Source organism: Salminus brasiliensis, chromosome 8, assembly GCF_030463535.1.
Source record: "Salminus brasiliensis chromosome 8, fSalBra1.hap2, whole genome shotgun sequence".
NCBI lineage: Eukaryota > Metazoa > Chordata > Actinopteri > Characiformes > Bryconidae > Salminus > Salminus brasiliensis.
This window is the reverse complement of record NC_132885.1, coordinates 25,464,094-25,483,485: the sequence shown is the minus strand read 5'-3', so window position 1 is coordinate 25,483,485 and position 19,392 is coordinate 25,464,094. Positions and strand designations below refer to the sequence as shown.

The following is a 19,392-nucleotide window of genomic DNA, read 5'->3' as shown; positions in this document are numbered from 1 at the left end:
CACACACGAGAACAGATATAAGTACCTGAGGCTACGGTTATTTCCTGCACGTCTTTGTTTCAAATAAACACTTAACACTCAGAACTCAAAGGGGGGGGCACTCAAATGTCTAAACACTACATACACACACAATCCAGTTTATAACTGGCTGTATGTTTCGAGTAGGCACTGCTGGCTCAGAGATGACCTGACCTCGGGGAAAACCTCGACTACAGACGGCTATGTCAGGAATCTGCTCCATATCCTATCTAGCATTCTTCACATCATACTAGGTCATCTGGAACTAGAGGAAGGGGGGGGGGCGCGGAGTAGAGACATACCTGCATCGTTGAGCCATTTCTCCAGCAGAGGCTTCAGCTTGCACATGTTTTTAAAGCTCAGGTTCAAGGCCTCGAAGCGAGAAATGGTGGTTTGGCTGAAGTCGTTTCCATAAAGCTTTCCCATTGCAAGGCCGACATCCCCCTTTTGATGAAAAACTCCATTAGAGAGCCACAAGATCACAACACAAAGCCCAGTGAAAAGGTATTCACTAGGGCCATCACCACTTATTATATTTGAGACTATATACGATTTTTCTCTAATTAAAAAGGCCAAAGTGGATAATAAAGAGCAATATACTGGAATTTAGAAGTGGTATTTCCAATTTTCTTCAGTTGCCCATTTTATGGAATCTATAGAAGACTTGGAATTTTACAGTGTTCACCTTGGTTAGACACAGGGGCACATTAAGTGCAAGACCACAGTGTGCCACAGAAGGTCATTTCTACCTGTGGCCATTAAACTCAATAACTCCTCCCTCAAACTACACACACATGTTCAGGGAACAGAGGTCCCTCAATGTAAAAATACGATGTCCAATTAAGGGTCAATTTGCAATTATCTGTAAATAATATTGTTTTGCTTTTTCATTTTTTTTACTTCTATTATTTATATTGTCTATATACTGGTAATTTATCTACGTTTTGCATCCGAGTGTCTTGCTATCCCTTTTCTGCTGTGACACTGAATTTCCCCACACTAATAAAGGACTACCTTATCAATGTGTGACACTACAGTTCATCTGTGGAATACTCAATAATTATACTGTTCATTTGTGCAATAATTTAAGAGGTACAATAATTGAACTGCTTTACACATCATGTTCTATATTTATGATCACATTTACTGCCACTTCATTATATTCACATCATTTATAAACATGCACATATTTATTCTTTCTCTTTTTGTTTTACATTTTATTTTATAGAGTGTTTATTCTTACACAAATGGTTGCAACTGTAACAACTGCAACTTCCCTCCTGGGATTAATAAAATATTTCTAATTCTGATTCCGATTCTTAATACTTCAACCTTAATCTCACAATAATAAGAGAGTTAGTTAGCAGGCAGTGTGATTAGCATAGGCTGATTATTGTAAACTATGGTCTTAAGCAAGGTTTATTTATATGGTTTCAGGCTGTTTACTTCATATGTAAAAGATTTGTGAGTGCAAACATACACTATGTGGACAAAGGTATTTAAACACCCACAGTATATTAGGACCTTCCATTCTAAATCCATAAGCAATAATATAGAGTTGGTCTACACCTTTGCAGCTATAACAGACTTGAAACTCTGCAGGTATTGAGTGAATAGAACGTCAGGACATTTATGCACCTCTGCACTTTGCGGTAACCTCTTAAGTATCTTCTCAATAATACCACTCGCATCCTATTACAGTACTACAATGAACTACACACACTGCAGTAGACACTGCATAGACAAATCTGTGACTTGGTAATTGTATATGTGTGCATGTGACAGAAGTGTGTGTGTGTGTGTGTGTGTTTGTGTAGTGGTTTACCTGAGTGAAGCCCAGTTTGATCCTTCTTTGTTTGAAGGTTTTGGCAAACTGCTCCAGCTCCTCCAGGTCACTGGGCTCCTCTAGGCTGGGAGTGTCCATGCGCTTTGGTGTTGTCTGGCTGTGAGGGAGGGTCTGGATGGGGGTAGCTGCTATCGTGCGCGTTGGTGTCGCGGGCTAAAAAACAACATAGTAAAGTACGAGATCACATCAAGTAAAATGTTTGCAAAATGTACTTCCTGACTAATTCAGATATTTTGAATGACACCCTTTTGTGTGTGTGTGTGGGGGGGGGGTCAGTTTTCTGACCTGGGTGGTGAGGGTGATGCTTGGCTGAGTCTGCAGGAGGTTGGCTTGGCTTTGAGGTAGTTGAGTTAGAAGATTCTGGGCTTGCAGTAGGCCTGTTAAGAACACATAGAAAAAGAAAGAGCTTCAGTGAAAGGCAGCGGGAGCTGAGGCAGGCCGTCTGTACAAGGCACTGTGCGGAGGAAAAAAGGACGGAGGGCTCACTCTGCTGGCCCTGCGGCGTCTGCGAGATGATGAACTGCGCTGGCTGCAGTTGGGTGGCGATGGGGTGGCCCGGCTGCACCAGCACAAACTGCTGAAGGTTTAGGTTCTGCTGCTGCTGCTGCAGCTGCTGCAACTGCTGTGGGACAGACACATGTGGACACACAGAGGGGAAACCGTCGCTTGCATATAGTAAACATCTTGCCAGCTGCAGCATCCATGCATGACTGAAGCCTGTAGTCTATTCTGTGAGCATACTTATTTTACTGGGCCAAAAAATCAAGGAAAATGGCTCTCTTTTCGCTGAGGTATTGAATTTATCGTGCCAGTCATTATTTATCTCTACATGATCACTTCACAAACTGTCCTTATACCCTAGAATTAGAATTGGCTGTTTTCACATCACTAAGACTGAAACTAACAGACACATAACTGAAGATGCAAATACTGAACATGCAGTTAGATTCTGGAGGACAGTAACAGTAACGGTGTGTTGTATACACAGTTGTGGTGGGGCTCTTACGGGTGTGATCTGGATGGGCTGGGAGAGGGGGATCTGTGTGATGGGCGTGGCAGCGGATGCGGAGATGCTGGCTCCTGTGGTGCTGCTCTGCTGGCTGGCTGAGTGCTGCTGCACAGCTGCAGCCAACAGCTGCGCCTGAGCCTGCTGCAACAGCAACTGCTGCTGTGCTGGGGTCAGAGTCAACTACAGACAGACAGACAGACAGACAGAGAGCGAGCGAGAAAGAAAAAAGGAGGGAGAGAAGAAAATGAGTGAAATCAGTTGCATTCAATTCAGTCACTCTAAACAGACATTTATAAAATGACAAGACTTATAAGACATTTAGAACATGATGCTGCAATTTGGAAACGACTGAAGACTGCAAACTGAACAGCCTCCTCTACATCACACTGGTCTCAAGTACCACATGCTCCACTTCAAACATGCACTCCCCTTATACACTCCCAAAACTGCAAGCAATATTTCACCAATGTCCCAAAACAGCTTGGTCTAGGCCTGTGCCGGTTACAGAATACACTGTTAATCAGAAGAACTGTGTGGAAAGCAACCATGGACAACTGTTAAATTGGCTTTTATTTAATAACAATAAAGCTTCAGTACACACACACACACACACACACACTATAACTTGAGTTCATAATTAAGGCTAGATATTGGCAAGAACCTGGTGATACGAAATCTATCACATTACAGGTGTTACGGTTCGCAATACTGTGATAAAGGCGCTGTCTCATTATACTGTATAGAGAACTGACTGGACAATAATTCTACAATGGAGAGTATTAATATTTTTATGGAGTATTTGACCATTACCACAGGATGGTTATCACGCTATATAGTGAACTACTTCTGAAGTAGACAATGACTTCAAACCCATTTAAGAACCTACCAGAAGTGTAGCAGTATCATCATCATCATCATCATCATCATCATCAAGTACATTTGCTGACACCTTCCACATCCAGAAGCATCAGCAGATGTCCCCACAGAAATACTATTACCGCTACCATAACTACAACTTGTCATTTTATTTCTTCTGGTCATTTTTAGATGGCCCCTGACACAGAGGTGGACGTGAGAGCAAGTATTAACAGTGTTTCAGTTGAAGCTTAACACCTTCAAGTTAAGGTTTTGTAGGTATGATGATGGTTAACAGCCATGTTTTAGCCTTTACCACAGGGGTTTTTCACCGCTGTAATTTTAGTGACAGTCACCAGGCACAGGCCTACCTTGATCAGTATGAACAACAGTAACAGAATATGGAGTTTGATACAGAACGAATGCACGGCCAATTTACTGGTGAACGCATGCAAAAAGGGATAAGGGGTAAAACAAACACATGAACGAACATTCGGCAAACCAATAACTGACAAAACATCGGTCAGAGTGGAGCACGCAGGAGGTCAACAACACAGTCCAGTCCAGGACTCTTTACTGTATCACACACTGCAGTACCAGACACGCATTTCAAACAGGGCCCGACCGATGTACTGGTTTGCTGATAATATGAGGAGATATTGAGATTAAGTGGATTTACTGGAGACATATCTGGCAAATATGCTTTTATGTGGCAACAAATAGATTCATCTGACCTACAGAGAACTGTTCCTATTAACGTAACCATCATTATCTGCTTTCATCGGCCACAGCAGTACAGGCTGTACTAGCAAACTGGACACAAAGCATTACAGATAGATGCTGGAGATAACTGGATAACTGGTCACTGCGTTGTCCCCCTGCACCTTTTAACAGAGCGCTTGCCAGTTTTCGCCAGCATTCCTCAGAAATCTTCATCAGGCTTCAGCACAGTCAAAGTATAGTTGGTCTTGGTCAAAGCACGTCACACAAAAGTTCAAAACGTGTGCGTTCCTGCACCTGTGCCGCAGCTCACAGTTTACCACAGCGGCGAGATCAATTAACAGTCACATTTTGCAGGTTTAATTCTTCCACCATGTCCATGCAAACATTAGCAACATTAGTGAGTTAGCATTAATCACAAATATGAGTATATCTGTCCCACTGTTCAGCCCTGTGTTCACTCCTGTTCAGTTTAACCATCACGTTATCGGTTGCCTTCACACATGACACATGATGAGTGGGGCTTTTCAGCTGGAGCTGAACATGTTCAAACTGAATAGAGTGGAATTGAATAGAGTTGAATTATGGGTTTATTTAGGTAAGATCAGTAGCCTGAGTTATTGATTACAACATGACCGGAAGTTGTACTATTTATGCGTCTGCATTAATGTTGGTCACATGCTTTAAATAAAATATACATAAAGTGTACACATACACACACACACACACACACACACACACACACACACACAGTATTAATAAATCATTTAATCAAAAAATTATTCTGTACGCTTTGTTATAATTCTTAGAAAGAAAATCGAAATTGGCCAGTCATATGCTTACAAATAAATAAATAAATACAATTCTGAATCAGCCAAGAACTGCAATAGGTGCATCTCTAACCAAAACAAACAAGACAACTACTAATAAAAACTAGTAGAAACTAAGAGCAGCTCTGAGAAGCTCCTCCCCAGCCTTATGTCATTATTAATTATTCATTATTAATGATAAATAAAAGTCATTATTAATGATCAAGACACTGTAGATATTAAGAGTCATTATAATCACTTAATTCTTAGCTAACAGATGATTATACCAGTCAGCAATTCACTGTTTAATTCTGCTGGACTATTTCAAATTTGACCATATTACCACCATAAAATCAGTACCGGTCGGTCAGGCCCTAACCACCAACATTGCCTTTAATCTGTTAGGACTTTTAGAGCTGAGCAATGGAACGCATCTCCACATCTGCATCCCTACATCTGGAGGAATCTGCTGTGCAGAAACAGCATCCATCATCACGTCACACAGTATAGAGTGGTTCGAATGGAAGGTGGCTGTATGGTATAAGGGGACATGGTGGTGACGGCAAACGTGCATGGAGACCCTCTGTGCGGGCAGCGTGCCACTTACTCCAGCTATCTGCCCCCCGGCCAACATGAGCGGAGTCTGGGACAGGGCACCCTGCTGGCTGGAGGCTGGAAGCTCAACCGAATCCTCTGACTTACACTGAAGACAGAACACAGAGCAGGGTCAGGGGTCAGGGCTAGGGCCAGGGGCACAGAACCCCAAGTAACTAGAGCAGAGGACACTCTGCACCATACAAAGGTTTCAGAGCATTCAGAGCTTTTCATCAAGACACTGAACTGAACACTCTGGATAGCAGAATGACCAAACATCAAACCCAAACCACATTAAATAATCTTGCTTTGAAAAGAAAGAGAAAATAGGAATAAGCAAGAGGAATAATATGAGAGAGGGAGACGAGATGACGAAATGAGGAGAAGGAGAAAGACGGAGAGAGTGTGAAATAAGGAGAAATGTGGAGGGGGGAGAGATAAAAAAAAAAATAAATGGGGAGAGAGTGAGTGAGAATGAGAGAGAGAGAGAGAGAGAGAGAGAGAGAGAGAGAGAGAGAGAGAGAAGGAGAATGAGGAGAGAGGGAGAAAAAAAAGAGAAATGAGAAAGTAGGAGGATGAAGAGAGAGGTAAGGGGCAAAAGACAAAAATTAGAAGAAAGAGTGGAAATTAGGAGACATAGGGAGACATGAGAAGAGTGTGAACGAGAATAAGGAAACAGGGAGAAATAAGAAAAGAGAAAAAAATGAGGAGAAATGAGAGAAAAGCAAGAGGTAGCAGAGAAGGAGAGAGAAATGAGGAGAGGGAAGAGAGAGAGGGAGAAAATGAGAAAGTGGGAGTAATAAGAGGGAGAATAAGGAGAGGGGAGAGAGAAAAAGAGAGAAAAGAGAGAGAGAGGAGAGAGAAAAGTGAAATGTGGAAAGAGAGAAATGAGAAAAAGGAATGAGGAGAGAGAGAACCCAAAAGCTCTAGTTTGCCTTAATGGTCGTGGTGATAAAAATACTCTGCAGTCCTCTGAGAGTTGAGGGGAAGGGAAAGGGAGGGGAGGTGGGGTATGTTAATTAAAGAAACGGTTATGCAGCGCATGCAAATTCTGCATAGATTTGCATATTCTCCACCATCTGTTTCCGAGCAACTGCGGAGCACCTAATTAGCATATGGGCACAATTAATTTCCCTTGTAAAAAGGAGATAGCAACATTGCTCCCTCTACCCACCCCCCCCCCCCCCCAAAGCCACTTGCTTGTCTGTGCAGCTCCAATCTTTACACTTTCAACAAACCCAACATTCTGCACACACACCCACAAATACACACATTTTATTGTCCTTCAGCCGAACACACAGTCATCACAGCAATCTTATTAATGTGCAGAGGTGGTAGCAGTCATTCACGGGTATGATAATAACAGAGCGGGTCAGACAGCGGTTTAGCCGCTCAGACAGGATGCTTCATGTCAGCAGAGAACAATGACCCTGGGGACATCGCTACATTCCTATAGGTCTCTGTATGTGTTTTTTGTGAGTGAGTGTGTGTGTACTTTGTGTGTGTGTGTGTTCTGATTGCCTTTTCAGTCACAGAACTTAGACTGTTGTTAAGCCGCCAAAACCTGTGACAGAACAATGTGTGTGTTTTTTTTTTTTTTCAAAGGGGGGGGGGGGGACGCAAGGAAAAATGAGAGCAAGAGTGTGAGATAGGGAGGAAAAAAAAAGGGGGGGGGGTGCGAGAGAGGAGGAGCTGTACCTGTTGGAGCAGGGCCTGTGCGTGTGCATTGGTGATTGCGTTTGTTGTTTGCACCGTCTGCCTCTGAAAGTCCAGTCCGTTTGTTTGGGCACCTGCAGGAAGAGAAAGAGGCAGTCGCTCAATAGCCCACCACAGCCATAAAAAAAAACCCCTTTCAACTGACACAGCACACCTCACGCCCGCTCTTTCAGAAAGGGGAGGCTTTCTGTGATAAATATGCAGAGGCATTCCCCACTCCCCCTGTCTCACATTCTCAGATGACCACACCTAGACCAATATTTTAAATCACAAACGTCGCACAACCCAGGAGAGAAAAACGAGTAAATGAGCCAAGATTTTGGTGCCTTCTGTTTCACATAACTGTTTAAACACTTTAGCAATGCCCTAAAGACTGCTGGAACTAGACAGGCATGCTCAACACCTAACAATTCACTCTACAGTCTGAAGCCACAAAACAACCACTTAAGAGTTTCTTGAAGAATCCCTTACTGATTGGTTCCTTACATGACCATTCATGTACATAAGATCTGCAAGGGTACAGAACATGTTTAAGCTTAAAGAACAGAGGAGAGGTTCTAAAGCAGTGGTCACCAACCACGCTCCTGGAGATCTAGCTTCCTGCAGACCTCCACTTGATGGAGAGGATCTATATCGGGGCCACACTTGTGAAGACCAATCTTCCTGCAGAATTCGGCCCCAGCCCAAACTTGCTCCAACTAAACAAGTGGACTGATGATCAGATGTACAAGTGCAAGGCTGCTGACCCCTGCTCTACACCAATTAGTGGTTCCCCTGACCCCCAAGAATCAAACTTGCAGGCCAAGAACCATGTAGGGACCCTTATTTACTGTGAAAAATGGCTCATAACTCACTTCATAAAACAAGCTGAGGTGAAAAACCAGGTGAACAGTGAGCTTGTTGGGCTGCCAGGTAACTCACCTGCGTTTCCGTCCCCGCTCTCCATTGCACATTTACTCGTTTCTGACGGATTACTCATTCTAGAATCTGCAAGAAACAGAGACAGGCTTGAACTGTACCATCACTTCTTCTGCTTAAACGTCCGGTTAGGTAGGCAGGTACATCTGCGTCTGCAAACCCTCAACAGGAATCATGCATCATCATCCATGACTGCTGCTGCAGGACGTATCCAACGTTAAAGCCATTTCTGATGCTTTATGTAAACAGGCTAAAAATACGCTGATGTTATATTGAGCCTGTGGGCAATCAAATCACGTATGCCATTTTGACCACAAGGGAAAGAGAGATGCTCATTAGCATATCAAGCCCAAATATGAGCTTCGTTTAGTTGATATTGTTTAGAAATGTTTAGGTCAGCATGAATAATTTCAGGTATCAGCCCAGAGTTCCCTCATCGGCCCATTCTTAGCTTTATCCAGGTCCCGAATGTTAGGTTATAAATATTGGGTTACACTACAGGCTTTTGCCTCACTGCTACATGTCCCGTCCCTGCAGCGCACGCTGAATGAGGCCATGTTTAAATTATTCACTTATTAATTTGATTTATTTATCAGCTCCATTTTGTACTGATAAAGAGCTTGAATTTGAGATCAGGGATGCAAACTAAGCTCCTATTTGAATATTTTCAAATATTTTTCCATGTTCAATCCAATAAAACTTTGGTTTTGAAACCACGGCAAGGGTTTGCTCCAAACTCTGAGGTCATTTTTCTTGCCATGTGCTCTCAGAAATCAGGTACCAAGCTGTCGCTGGTGTGGTACACCCTCAAGGGGACACTTTTTTAAGTCCCGTACCTAAAAACCATTGTGCTTTGAAGCTGGTTTTGTAATGCTGCACCTTTCTCCTGGAAAAGTGAATGTAGTAAACCTCCAAAGCAGTAGGGGTGGGCAACAGGGGCTGGAGTCCTGTAGAGTTTAACGCAGAAAGGCTTATTACACACTAAGGCACATTATTTAGTAACTACAGGGACGTATGTACAAACTGATGGGGCTATTCCTTAGTAATAGAGGTTTGTAATAACACTTTCGGCCCACTGGCGAGCCATAGGATGTTTTGAGTGGTTAAAAGGCAGGTTGAATCAGGTGTGCTTGAGCAGAGAAGCAAAAAACTGTGCAGGAATCCGACCCTGCCAGGGCCGAAATTGCCCACCCCTGTTTTAGGCATTAAAAAAAAAAACATATTACACCTTAATGTTTACATCTATATTGTTTGTATATATGAAAATAAATACAGACACGTAGAGTACAGTATGGTATAGAGCATGGCCTGATCCGAACCAGTGAACTGGTGTATCTGCTATTTTAAGCCAGATTCAGTTCCGATGATCCTTTGTTCTTACCACTATGTGCTAGCAGAGCGCCTTTCCGCATTCTCTGGGCACCGTTATGCACATTATTATTATTCACTGCCCACAGCAATGAGGAACGTTCTAGGAAGGTAACAGAGCACTTTAGAGTCTGCAGAGTGGAACCTGAAAACCTCACGTAATACCTGGGTTTCTAATGTTCTGACTGGGTTTGAGCTGGTCTTCTATTTTCTGCAGTTCTTGCCCATGCTGCCTAAACCATGTGGGGAAATACACTCCCACCACATCTCACTCTTGAATGACAAGCGGTTTAGAAATTACAGTATTGCAGAAGAGCACAGTTTTACTGGTGGGAGTACAGTCTTTTTAGGTTTTACACAAGCACAGAACAGCATGTTACAAATTGTGAAAATGGGCCAATGCACACACATTATGCATTAACGGCACTATAAAATACAGTCACACCAGTAGGCAACTAAAACAAAGACATCAGTTCAGAGTGTGTACCACAACACACACACACACCAAACATGAAGTTATTTCACTGCAGTGATTTAAAGGAACTGGACACTGAATGATCAGGGAGGCCAGTCAGGCGGTATCATAAGATACAACAGACTATAAAAAAAAACACACTATAAAATGCTAATTCAGAATAAATGTATCATTTATAGAAACAAGAAGGATGCATCATTTATAGAAACACGAAGGACTGTTCCGTATCAGGCAATACTCCTTATTAAGAAACTCGGATCGGATCAGTGGCCAAAAAAACTGCATTAGCTCATCCCTACACAACACGGACACAATACTACGCTCAGCATCAAGGTAAAAATGCAGGCACCCTAAACATGACCTTCATGCAAACATAGTAAAAACTCACTGTTGCTCCAGATCTCTAGTGCTCACCCGTTACTCATCCCACAAACATTACAATTACAACGCAAATAAATAAATAAATAAATAAATAATATATAAATAACATACACACTTAAACATCTAAAGACGTTCTCTCTCCATACTTCACCACTAGCCAGAAGATGCAACTCGTCCAACCTCCCACTCACCAGCAACAGCTGCACCTGCCCTCTCCAGCATGGTCTCCTCGAGCATCCACAGCAACTCTTACTCTCCTCACACACACACACACACACACACACACACACACACCCCGGAAAGAGTTGCGTTTACACACTGTCTGAACAGCACAGGCTTCTCCGTTCAAGCTACTCTTTCTCTTTCTCGCTCACACACACACACACCAACGGATCCCAAGAAGAAAGAAACACCTACAGACAAACACGCGCACACAGACACACACACACACACACACACACACACTACTGCGTGGTCTGCTGCATAACGCTCCAACATACGATACAGCAAAGCCTGCAGTGAAGAGAGCGTCTCCTCACCCGGTCGCTCCTTTTCTCTCGCTTTCCCCTCTCTCGCGCTCCCTCTCTCACTTACTGCCATGGTCGTCACGACAGCTCGAGTGTGAAAAACTTTGCTTTTTTTTTTTCCCTCCCTTTCCTGGAATGGAACAGAAACAAAGAGTGCAGCTGGCAGCGCCCATAATGAAGCGTAATCAGTATTCAGCTGATTAAAGTCGTATGCAAATCCTCCTCTGCCTCGTTAGCGCGGCGAACACTTTGAAGTCCTGCAAGCAATTCATTTCACACAGCGCTCTGAAAGCTTTCTGCATAATTTACATTTTTTCATAAATATTTATCAGCTCATTAGCATATTAATTGGATGGCTTTGGAGGAGAAATAGAAAAAAGGGGGGGGGAGGAGGAGAAATAACCTCTACAGCTCAGCACAACAGTGCAATCCGAGCCCACGCAGGCCCAATTAGCAGAGGAGTGCAGGCATTCTAATTAGCAGGACAGGTAAACAGGCTACCTGCGAGTGTGAAGAGGTGAGGCCCTGATTTTGAGAATATAACTATTGGGAAACACACAACAACAACAAAAAAAAGCCCCTCTTTAGAGTGCTACACTGGGTCACACCACACTGAGGAGCAGAGTTGACATTCCGCGCCGTTGTCGCGGACCCCCTACGGCTTCGACACACCACCGAGCAAACGCAGCCAATTCTGCAGGCATAATTCCATCATGGGACACGCGCTGCGATTAGCATATCCAGATTAACTTCAGATCCCATTAGACGTTCTTTTAAGAAGTTAATTCACTCTCGCAAATGACTTCGCCAGCGCTGCAAGTGTATGTTTATTCATAGACTTTATTAGGCAAATTACTGGCACTTTGAAAAATAATATTATTAATTATAATATAAAAAAATTATCCACAAGGGGTGAACTAGAGTAACACCAGCCCCGAACTTCTCCTGTTTCTCCCAAAACGTTATGCCTTATTTCCGCTCGAGCTGCAGACTTCTCCTCACAGATTCAAATGGGAAAGCCTCCTCACGCCAAATCCGACTCAAAGCTCTAAAAAAGGGGAAAGGCCTCCAACATGCAGACTACTGGCTTGAAAGTAAAGAAGTCAGTAAGGAACCGAACCAAAGCCAACCTGAAAAACAACATTGAAACAAGCAGAAAATAACTCTCCCAGCTGCCATGCTTTCACAAGCCATCAGCATAATGATGTTATGCAAATATCTCAGTCGGCAGAATTTTAAATATGGAATTTTAAATATGAAACTCATTAGCGGCGTCTCTTACTGAAAAGGAGGACCGAATGCCACAAAGAAGATAAACAGCGCTGAGAGTTTCAATATGAGTAACCATGGACACAATATTAATCACATGCAAATTCTACATTTGAATTAAATTAGAGGACACTTTCAAGTGGGGGGGGGGGGGGGGGTGGAGGAAGAGTGGGCACATCTTAGCCATCAAGACCATTTAAGCCTGATATACATAAAACAATTAATATGGCAGCTTTTTTGGCACTTCACATAATTTTGCATATATTCCGAAGCGCTACAGGTAACGCAAAGGTCAATTTGACTTGTTGAGGCGTACCTGTTTTACTAGTCTGACAAGTACATGCTAAATATTAAATATGAAGTTATTTATTCTCATAACTATAAGCTCATGAAGGAGTTTATAGCCTAGTTGTTCCAACAGCCTACTGCAAATATTTCCCCCTAAATTCTGGAAGCTCTCATATTTGTTTAAGTAAATCATCAGATTTTCATGATAACAAATCACTAAATTCAATGGAAGACAACCCAGTTCTAGCTAAAAGCGTTAATATGAATGCATATTAAACCAATACAATGTGCAATTAAGAGTCATTAGCAATTACCTGTAAATAATCTGTAAAGAATATAGTTATTGCTTTTTTACTTCTTTTATTTATTTTGTGTATATAGTGTAATTTATCTACGTTTTTGTAACTGAGTGCCTTGCTATCCCCTTCTGCTGTGACAGAGAATTTCCCCGATGTGGGACTAATAAAGGATTATCTTATCTTATCTTAAATGACACTGAACTTACAGGGCCTTTAATTTTGTGCCAAAGAGGCAAGAAAATAACAAAAGGACGTACGAAGATGCCTGAATCATACCAGTATCAGTACATACATTCTTTAAAAACAGGTGTTAGGGTAACACAGGATCACTGGGCTAAAATATCTATAATTACACAATAAGTCGTGGTATACCGTGAAATATTTCGATGGCAGGTACGAGGCCCAAGGCCTATATCCACTATACTGCAATTCCAAGGACACAAAAATGACCTAACACACACATCCATGAACGAAAACAGCTCTGAACTACAGTCACATGGCTGTGTTTGCCTAGCTTAACTGTGTTCTGATGAAAAACAGCTGCCTTCACTGCAGTTTTTGTTGCGGTGGGACATCAGTGCAATGCTTAAAACACAGAAACGGGCTGTCCGTCAAAAGAGGCAGCCTGCAGAGACATTGTTTGTAATGAAAGCGTTTGGGTTTGTTGATGCTGCTTGATTGCGTTGGTAGTTAGAATAATTAGTTATATATTATTACAAGTATGTGCTTTTCAACATGCTTATTACCTGTGGCATGTTACACTTGGCTATCTTTTTTTTTTTCTGGCCACATGTAGGTTTTAGGTTAGTAAGGCCAACCGTTGGAGCCACCGGGATTAGTTTTACATGGGGAGGTGAAGTAATGTAATGTAACTGTACTGCAGGAGGTCTGTACATATCATGACTGGGAATGGGATGAGAAATGTTTTGCATAAATGACTCAGAAGCTATTAATTTATGCACTGCCATCAACAAAAAATTAGCAGCAAACACAATGACTTGGCCTAAAGCTGCCAGAGCATTGCGCCTCTGAGGAGTCCTTAGGCTCGTCTTCTGGATCTGAGTATTGTACGTCGTACAACACCTGAGGTTTGCCACAGACTTGAACCGCCCGAGGTATCTGTGCCATGCACAACAAAACGCGCCTCCATATTTGAGGAAAAATAAATAAATAAATAAGTAAATAAAAATGATGATGTAATATTTACTGACACTGTCGATTTGCAAAGGATCAATATAACCTCAGGTCATTTTTATGGCTTGTTTTACAAAAGGTGCCAAAACCATTCCATAAAAACGACTGATGTGGCACATTCAGACTTAAACCGCTGCTAATGATTCCATTATTCCACCTCCCCATGCAAAACTAATCCCATCCAAATGGGGCTTTATGCAGGGACTTGTTTGGAGTGCTGTTATGAGGAGATCACTCATATAATGCCTCTCAATCATACTGGATCTGTGCAATAAATGCTATATTCCTCAGTCAGACTATTCCAGTTTCTTCATTATATAAATGTCTGTGTACTGATATCAGCAGATATTTACATGAAAGGCATGTAGATATCAGCAACAGCCCACAAAAAAGACCTATAGGATCTGGCAGGGTAGTATTGATGGGTCCATCAAGGGATATCAGCCTAAAATGCTGGATCAGTGTTCAGACACCAGTCTAAGCTCACAGCGTGGGACGTAATCGTTAGCTGTGCGTTTCTTCCTGTGGGGTAGTGGAGTGTTTAAGTATGACGGCCTACTTTTAGGAGCTCATCTTAAGTGCTTCTATTGGAAAATACTTTAAAGATCAGTAGTGGAAAGACTATCAGAGCTTTGTTGACAGATGACAGGAAATATTTTGATACTTCTAGTAAGAAAAAGCAGGATCATGTGGCCTCGATTTATCATTAAACGTGCTGTACGTATGTCTCATGTATGCCACCCTACAACCTCGTCTTCAAAGGAAAACCATTTCCATCAACTCATTGTATAGTACCACCAGTTCCGAAAAACTGCACAGCCAATGCCGTTATCCCTCAGTGACAAAAGACAGCTCAGGCTCTGTGTCTCTGCCTATTGCTTTCATTCATAGCTCAGTCTATTAATTTCGGGAGGCCTTTGTTCAGTGTTTCAGATCACTCAGTGCTGGGGCTGCCACACTTGTTTTCAGCTCTTATTTGCAGCTTTAAACACTCCCTCCCAAGTTGCCTGCGACCAAAAAAACATGAAGAACGAAACCCGTCTCAGATGTTCGTGCAAACAGCAATAAGTTATTAACGCAGCTCGCAGGCGTGTTGCAGCTTGCCACAGCTTCTCACAGGCCGGGCTCCACGCAAACATGAAAGACCATCTTTCTGAGCAGGTCTACGTGTTACCTTTGGGACAGCGGTTCTCTTTTTCCTGACACGTCCCAAAATTAGACTTTCTAATGAGGCCCTGGGCTAATAGGCCTAAGCCTATGCATTCTTTAATCGCAAAACCAACACCTCCCCCATACAGCTACAGGAGAGGAGGAGAGGGGCTTTAAAAAACATGAGCGATGGAGCAAAGAAAGAGGGGGGAAAGAAAGAGAAAAAAGAAGAAAGTCAAAAAGTCTGTGACCAGTTACAATAAAATCAGTCAAGCTCCCATGTTAGATTATGATAGCTTAATGCATCATTAGAGAGAGGCTTAGAAAATAAATCATAAATAAATGTACATTTATTTTTGAGGGTAGTGTTGCATGATAGTCTTCATCATCAATGTTTTATAAATGGACCTGAACGTGTTTGTGGAGCTGAATTTGGCTTCTTTATCCACTGTTTTTTTTATTTATTATTATTATTATTATTATTATTATTACTTATTTTTCCAGTCCACCTTAAATTGTGCATTAGCTCAGACCAGGCGCCTGGACGTGTAGAATGTAACGGTCCCGCGTTTAAGGTGGAGCGGAAAGTTGGAATTAGGAAAAGAAGCAGATTGATGAGAAACCAACCAAACGGTTTTATATATATATATATATATATATATATATATATATATATATATATATATATATATAATAAAATAATAATAACAACGTGTGTGCAGGGTCAACTAGGATTTCCAGATTCCCCAAAAGCCCTCTACCTGAAGTGTTATGGCAAGACACCACCGAGAAAGCACCGAGAAGCGGGGCTGCTTCGTGCCCCGGCTGCTCAGGCCTAATGAAACGCACTCAGCCGCTAGCTGGCCTGCTACATATGCAGCAGCAGCAGCGGCAGCGGCAGCAACAGCAACAGCTGCCCGGCTACAATAGAGCCCGGCTCGCTAACAGCGCGCTCCAGACATTAAAACGCCCGTAGAAACCTCCACTGACTGCTTATCTGCAGATATGCCCAATACATAAGCCACGGTCTGTGTAAGCCATCGTTGTACTGGACTATTAGCCAGGCCTACTGTAAAACACTGTAGCTGTTTTTAAAAAGCAAAGATCCGCCAAAACAAAGAGGGAGGGATGTTGCGATCGCTGCGTTACCGGAGCCGTTTGGACAGACAATAGGGAAACATGTCGCTGCTTCGAGCTTCAACAATGAGACGGATTCACTGTGGACATGCTGAACAGAGCATTTCTCTGAATCTAACTACAACAGGCCCGCATGAATAACACACACATACACATACACACAACGGGGCCACACGCCTGCTGCTGCTGCTGCTGCTGCTGCTGCTGCTGCAGTGGGACACAAAGGCAGAAGACAGAATATGGACATAAAAGCCAGCCTTAAAGGCGTCCCTGTCACCGGGCTCGCACCGAGCAGCCCTCCGCCGCTCGGCAGTTCACATTTACGAGTGTAAACATTGCGCGCAGACGCCGAGCGATTGCGAGGAAATGAATATGCAAAGCTTTTATCAGCCATAGGCTCAGCGCACACAATACACAAACACAAAGCCGCTGCATTAGCATTAGCGCGGCTAGCTACGGCCGTCCAGCTCCCTCTCAACACCGGGGGGAAATAGCCCTCAACCTCGGGCTGACTGGAATAGCTAGCTAAATAATCCGGCGTGATGTCGCCGATTACTAATAAAATATGCTAAACCGCGTTCGCTCGGCCGCGATATGAATATGTAAGTCGCCCAGCACCGCTCTAATCACACAAAGAGGGGGGATTTCGCCTTTAATTTGCCGTCGCCCAGCATCGCCACTTTCCCCCTCACACCGCCGACAATTTTGCGCCGACAGCCCCCGAGCACCGAGCGGTCGAGAGCCCGACGCCGCCGCGGCCCCCGGGGGGCTTTGTTTACGCTCTCCCCTCTCGCTTATCTGGCTTGAGAGAAAGAGCGTTTGAATATGAATATGAATATGTAAAATGCAGTAATGATTACCTGGTCCTGAACTCTCATCTTGACTCGCTGCTCCTCCGTCCGCCATTTTGAATATTTAAACTCAGATCCCAGCCCAACAGCAGCAGCACAATACAGCAGCGCCCCATTCAACACACACACACACACACACACACACACACACACACACACACACACACACACAGAGTGACAGTCAACTTCACATGCTCAAACACCTCTGCTGAATGAACCTCACACACACACACACCTGTATAGTCATTCCATGAAATGAGAGCCATAGTGTAAAGATAGCAGCTAATGTTCATTATTTATATATGCTGTACACACACACACACACACACACACACACATTTAGCTTTAGTGAGATTCATGCACTTTTTTGAAGTCTATCCAGATATTTACAAAGAAGTTCAGGTCCAGGGGATTGTGTTGCCCATGTCAACACCTTCAGCACGTGTCTCTTTCGAGTCCATTGGGGATTTAGAGGTGTGTTTAGTACCATTGTCTTTCTATATTAGCAATAATCTTTTATATTCAGATTTTATTTGTTTATTTTTACATATGGTGTGATATCTGCTTCCAGAATTTGGTGTATAATTGAATCCGTTCTTCCCTCTACCACTTAAATGTTTCCTGTGCCACTGGCAGCCACACAAGCCTGTAGTTAACAGTTGGAGAGGTGTTCTTTACATGAACGTCTGCACATCGTTTTTTTCCCCCATCCAAACATACTTTTTCTCATTGTGGCCAAAGAAATGACATATTTAACTGCATTAGTCAGCAAGACTGGTTTAGATGTTGCTTAAAAACGTTTGATGCGTACTATTGTGGTGAGGATGCAGGGCAGGCTTTTCTTTGAGGAGTCTTCCATGAAGGTCTTCTGCAGTCAAAATATGTATTTTTGCCTTTCCAGCAATCTGACAAGCAGTTCTCTTGGAAGGTTTTCTTGATCTTCAAGTCCTCAACTTGACCACTACCATTTCTGTAGACGTCCATTTTCTGGACAACTGCTTAGAGGAGCACATGGATGCCGATTGTTGGAGGACATAGAGTATTTATAAAGCATTGAAATGTACAGGTTCTGAGGTCTTGGACGAAGTTGTCTGAGTGAGTTATCTGCTCCCTTCTTTTTTTCCCACTCTGAAATTGTATGAAACCTTTAGCAATACTATATTATTGCTTAAAACATTGAAACAAACATCTCATCTTTAATTTTATATCTTTTGGAGGTCACCTTCTAATCACTTAACTAGTCACAGCAAAAGAAAGTTTGGATATCAAATAATTTAGCATGTCCATTTGCCACTAGCCTGGTCAAATGACAAATGCATTTCATCAGTTGTGTGAGTAATATTTCATCTGCTTGTTTCCATTTGTTTTTGTTTTTTTAGCTGATAGTCTAAAGGTACAAGTAGGAGTAACATTATTGTTACCACTGTAAATTGTGTTTCACCAAGTTACACTGTCACACCTCAACTCCATGTAATGTCCAGTCTAAAGTATTGTTATGGATGTTATGAAGTATTATATAGATTGTTCAAATAATGCTGTCACAAATATAATAATATATAATAGTATAAACCTCCATATTATTTGCAATTATTCAAGTCAATGCATAATAAAATGTGTCTATCCTTTAAAACACTGGACTATCCATCATTACACCATCATTTAAAACAGACTTATTTCAGTGGCTTAAAAAAGGCCATGTTATTCTGTTTGGTTTAACAACTTCTTCTGTCTATACAGAATATATATAGAAAGAACTAAACACTGGTATTATTTGTTGTTGTCTAAACAACAACTGCACCAAACTATATTTCTTTAAATGAAAAGTAACCTGGTTTTACAACAGTGTTAATGTTGTTATTGTTGTTTTATTCATCTAGCAATGTAAAATCGTGTGATTGACTGTAAGGACGACCTTGTGTATATACTGCTAATGGCTTTGCTTGATTGTAAATATTTTTTTTATTCCTGT

At 42.4% G+C, this 19,392-nt stretch overlaps 1 protein-coding gene across 11 annotated transcripts in view; it reads right to left on the bottom strand.

Annotated features, from left to right (window-relative positions):
- pou2f1b (POU class 2 homeobox 1b) overlaps positions 1 to 17,478 on the bottom strand; it is a 30,286-nt gene extending 12,808 nt beyond the window's left edge. For 4 of the 11 annotated variants that reach the window (XM_072686251.1, XM_072686254.1, XM_072686253.1 and 1 more), the window contains exons 1-9: positions 11,249 to 11,421; positions 8,489 to 8,554; positions 7,550 to 7,641; positions 5,865 to 5,960; positions 2,871 to 3,053; positions 2,351 to 2,486; positions 2,150 to 2,241; positions 1,844 to 2,017; positions 321 to 462 (exon numbers count right to left, since the gene is read on the bottom strand). In XM_072686251.1, coding sequence (XP_072542352.1) covers positions 321 to 462; positions 1,844 to 2,017; positions 2,150 to 2,241; positions 2,351 to 2,486; positions 2,871 to 3,053; positions 5,865 to 5,960; positions 7,550 to 7,641; positions 8,489 to 8,554; positions 11,249 to 11,309 — 1,042 coding nt within the window. In that variant the 5' untranslated portion in view covers positions 11,310 to 11,421. Of the gene's footprint in view, positions 1 to 320; positions 463 to 1,843; positions 2,018 to 2,149; positions 2,242 to 2,350; positions 2,487 to 2,870; positions 3,054 to 5,864; positions 5,961 to 7,549; positions 7,642 to 8,488; positions 8,555 to 11,248; positions 11,422 to 17,432 lie in introns of those variants that run through there. The other 7 variants (XM_072686261.1, XM_072686262.1, XM_072686255.1 and 4 more) reach the window with 6 other exon arrangements.
- Positions 17,479 to 19,392: the final 1,914 nt, after the last annotated feature.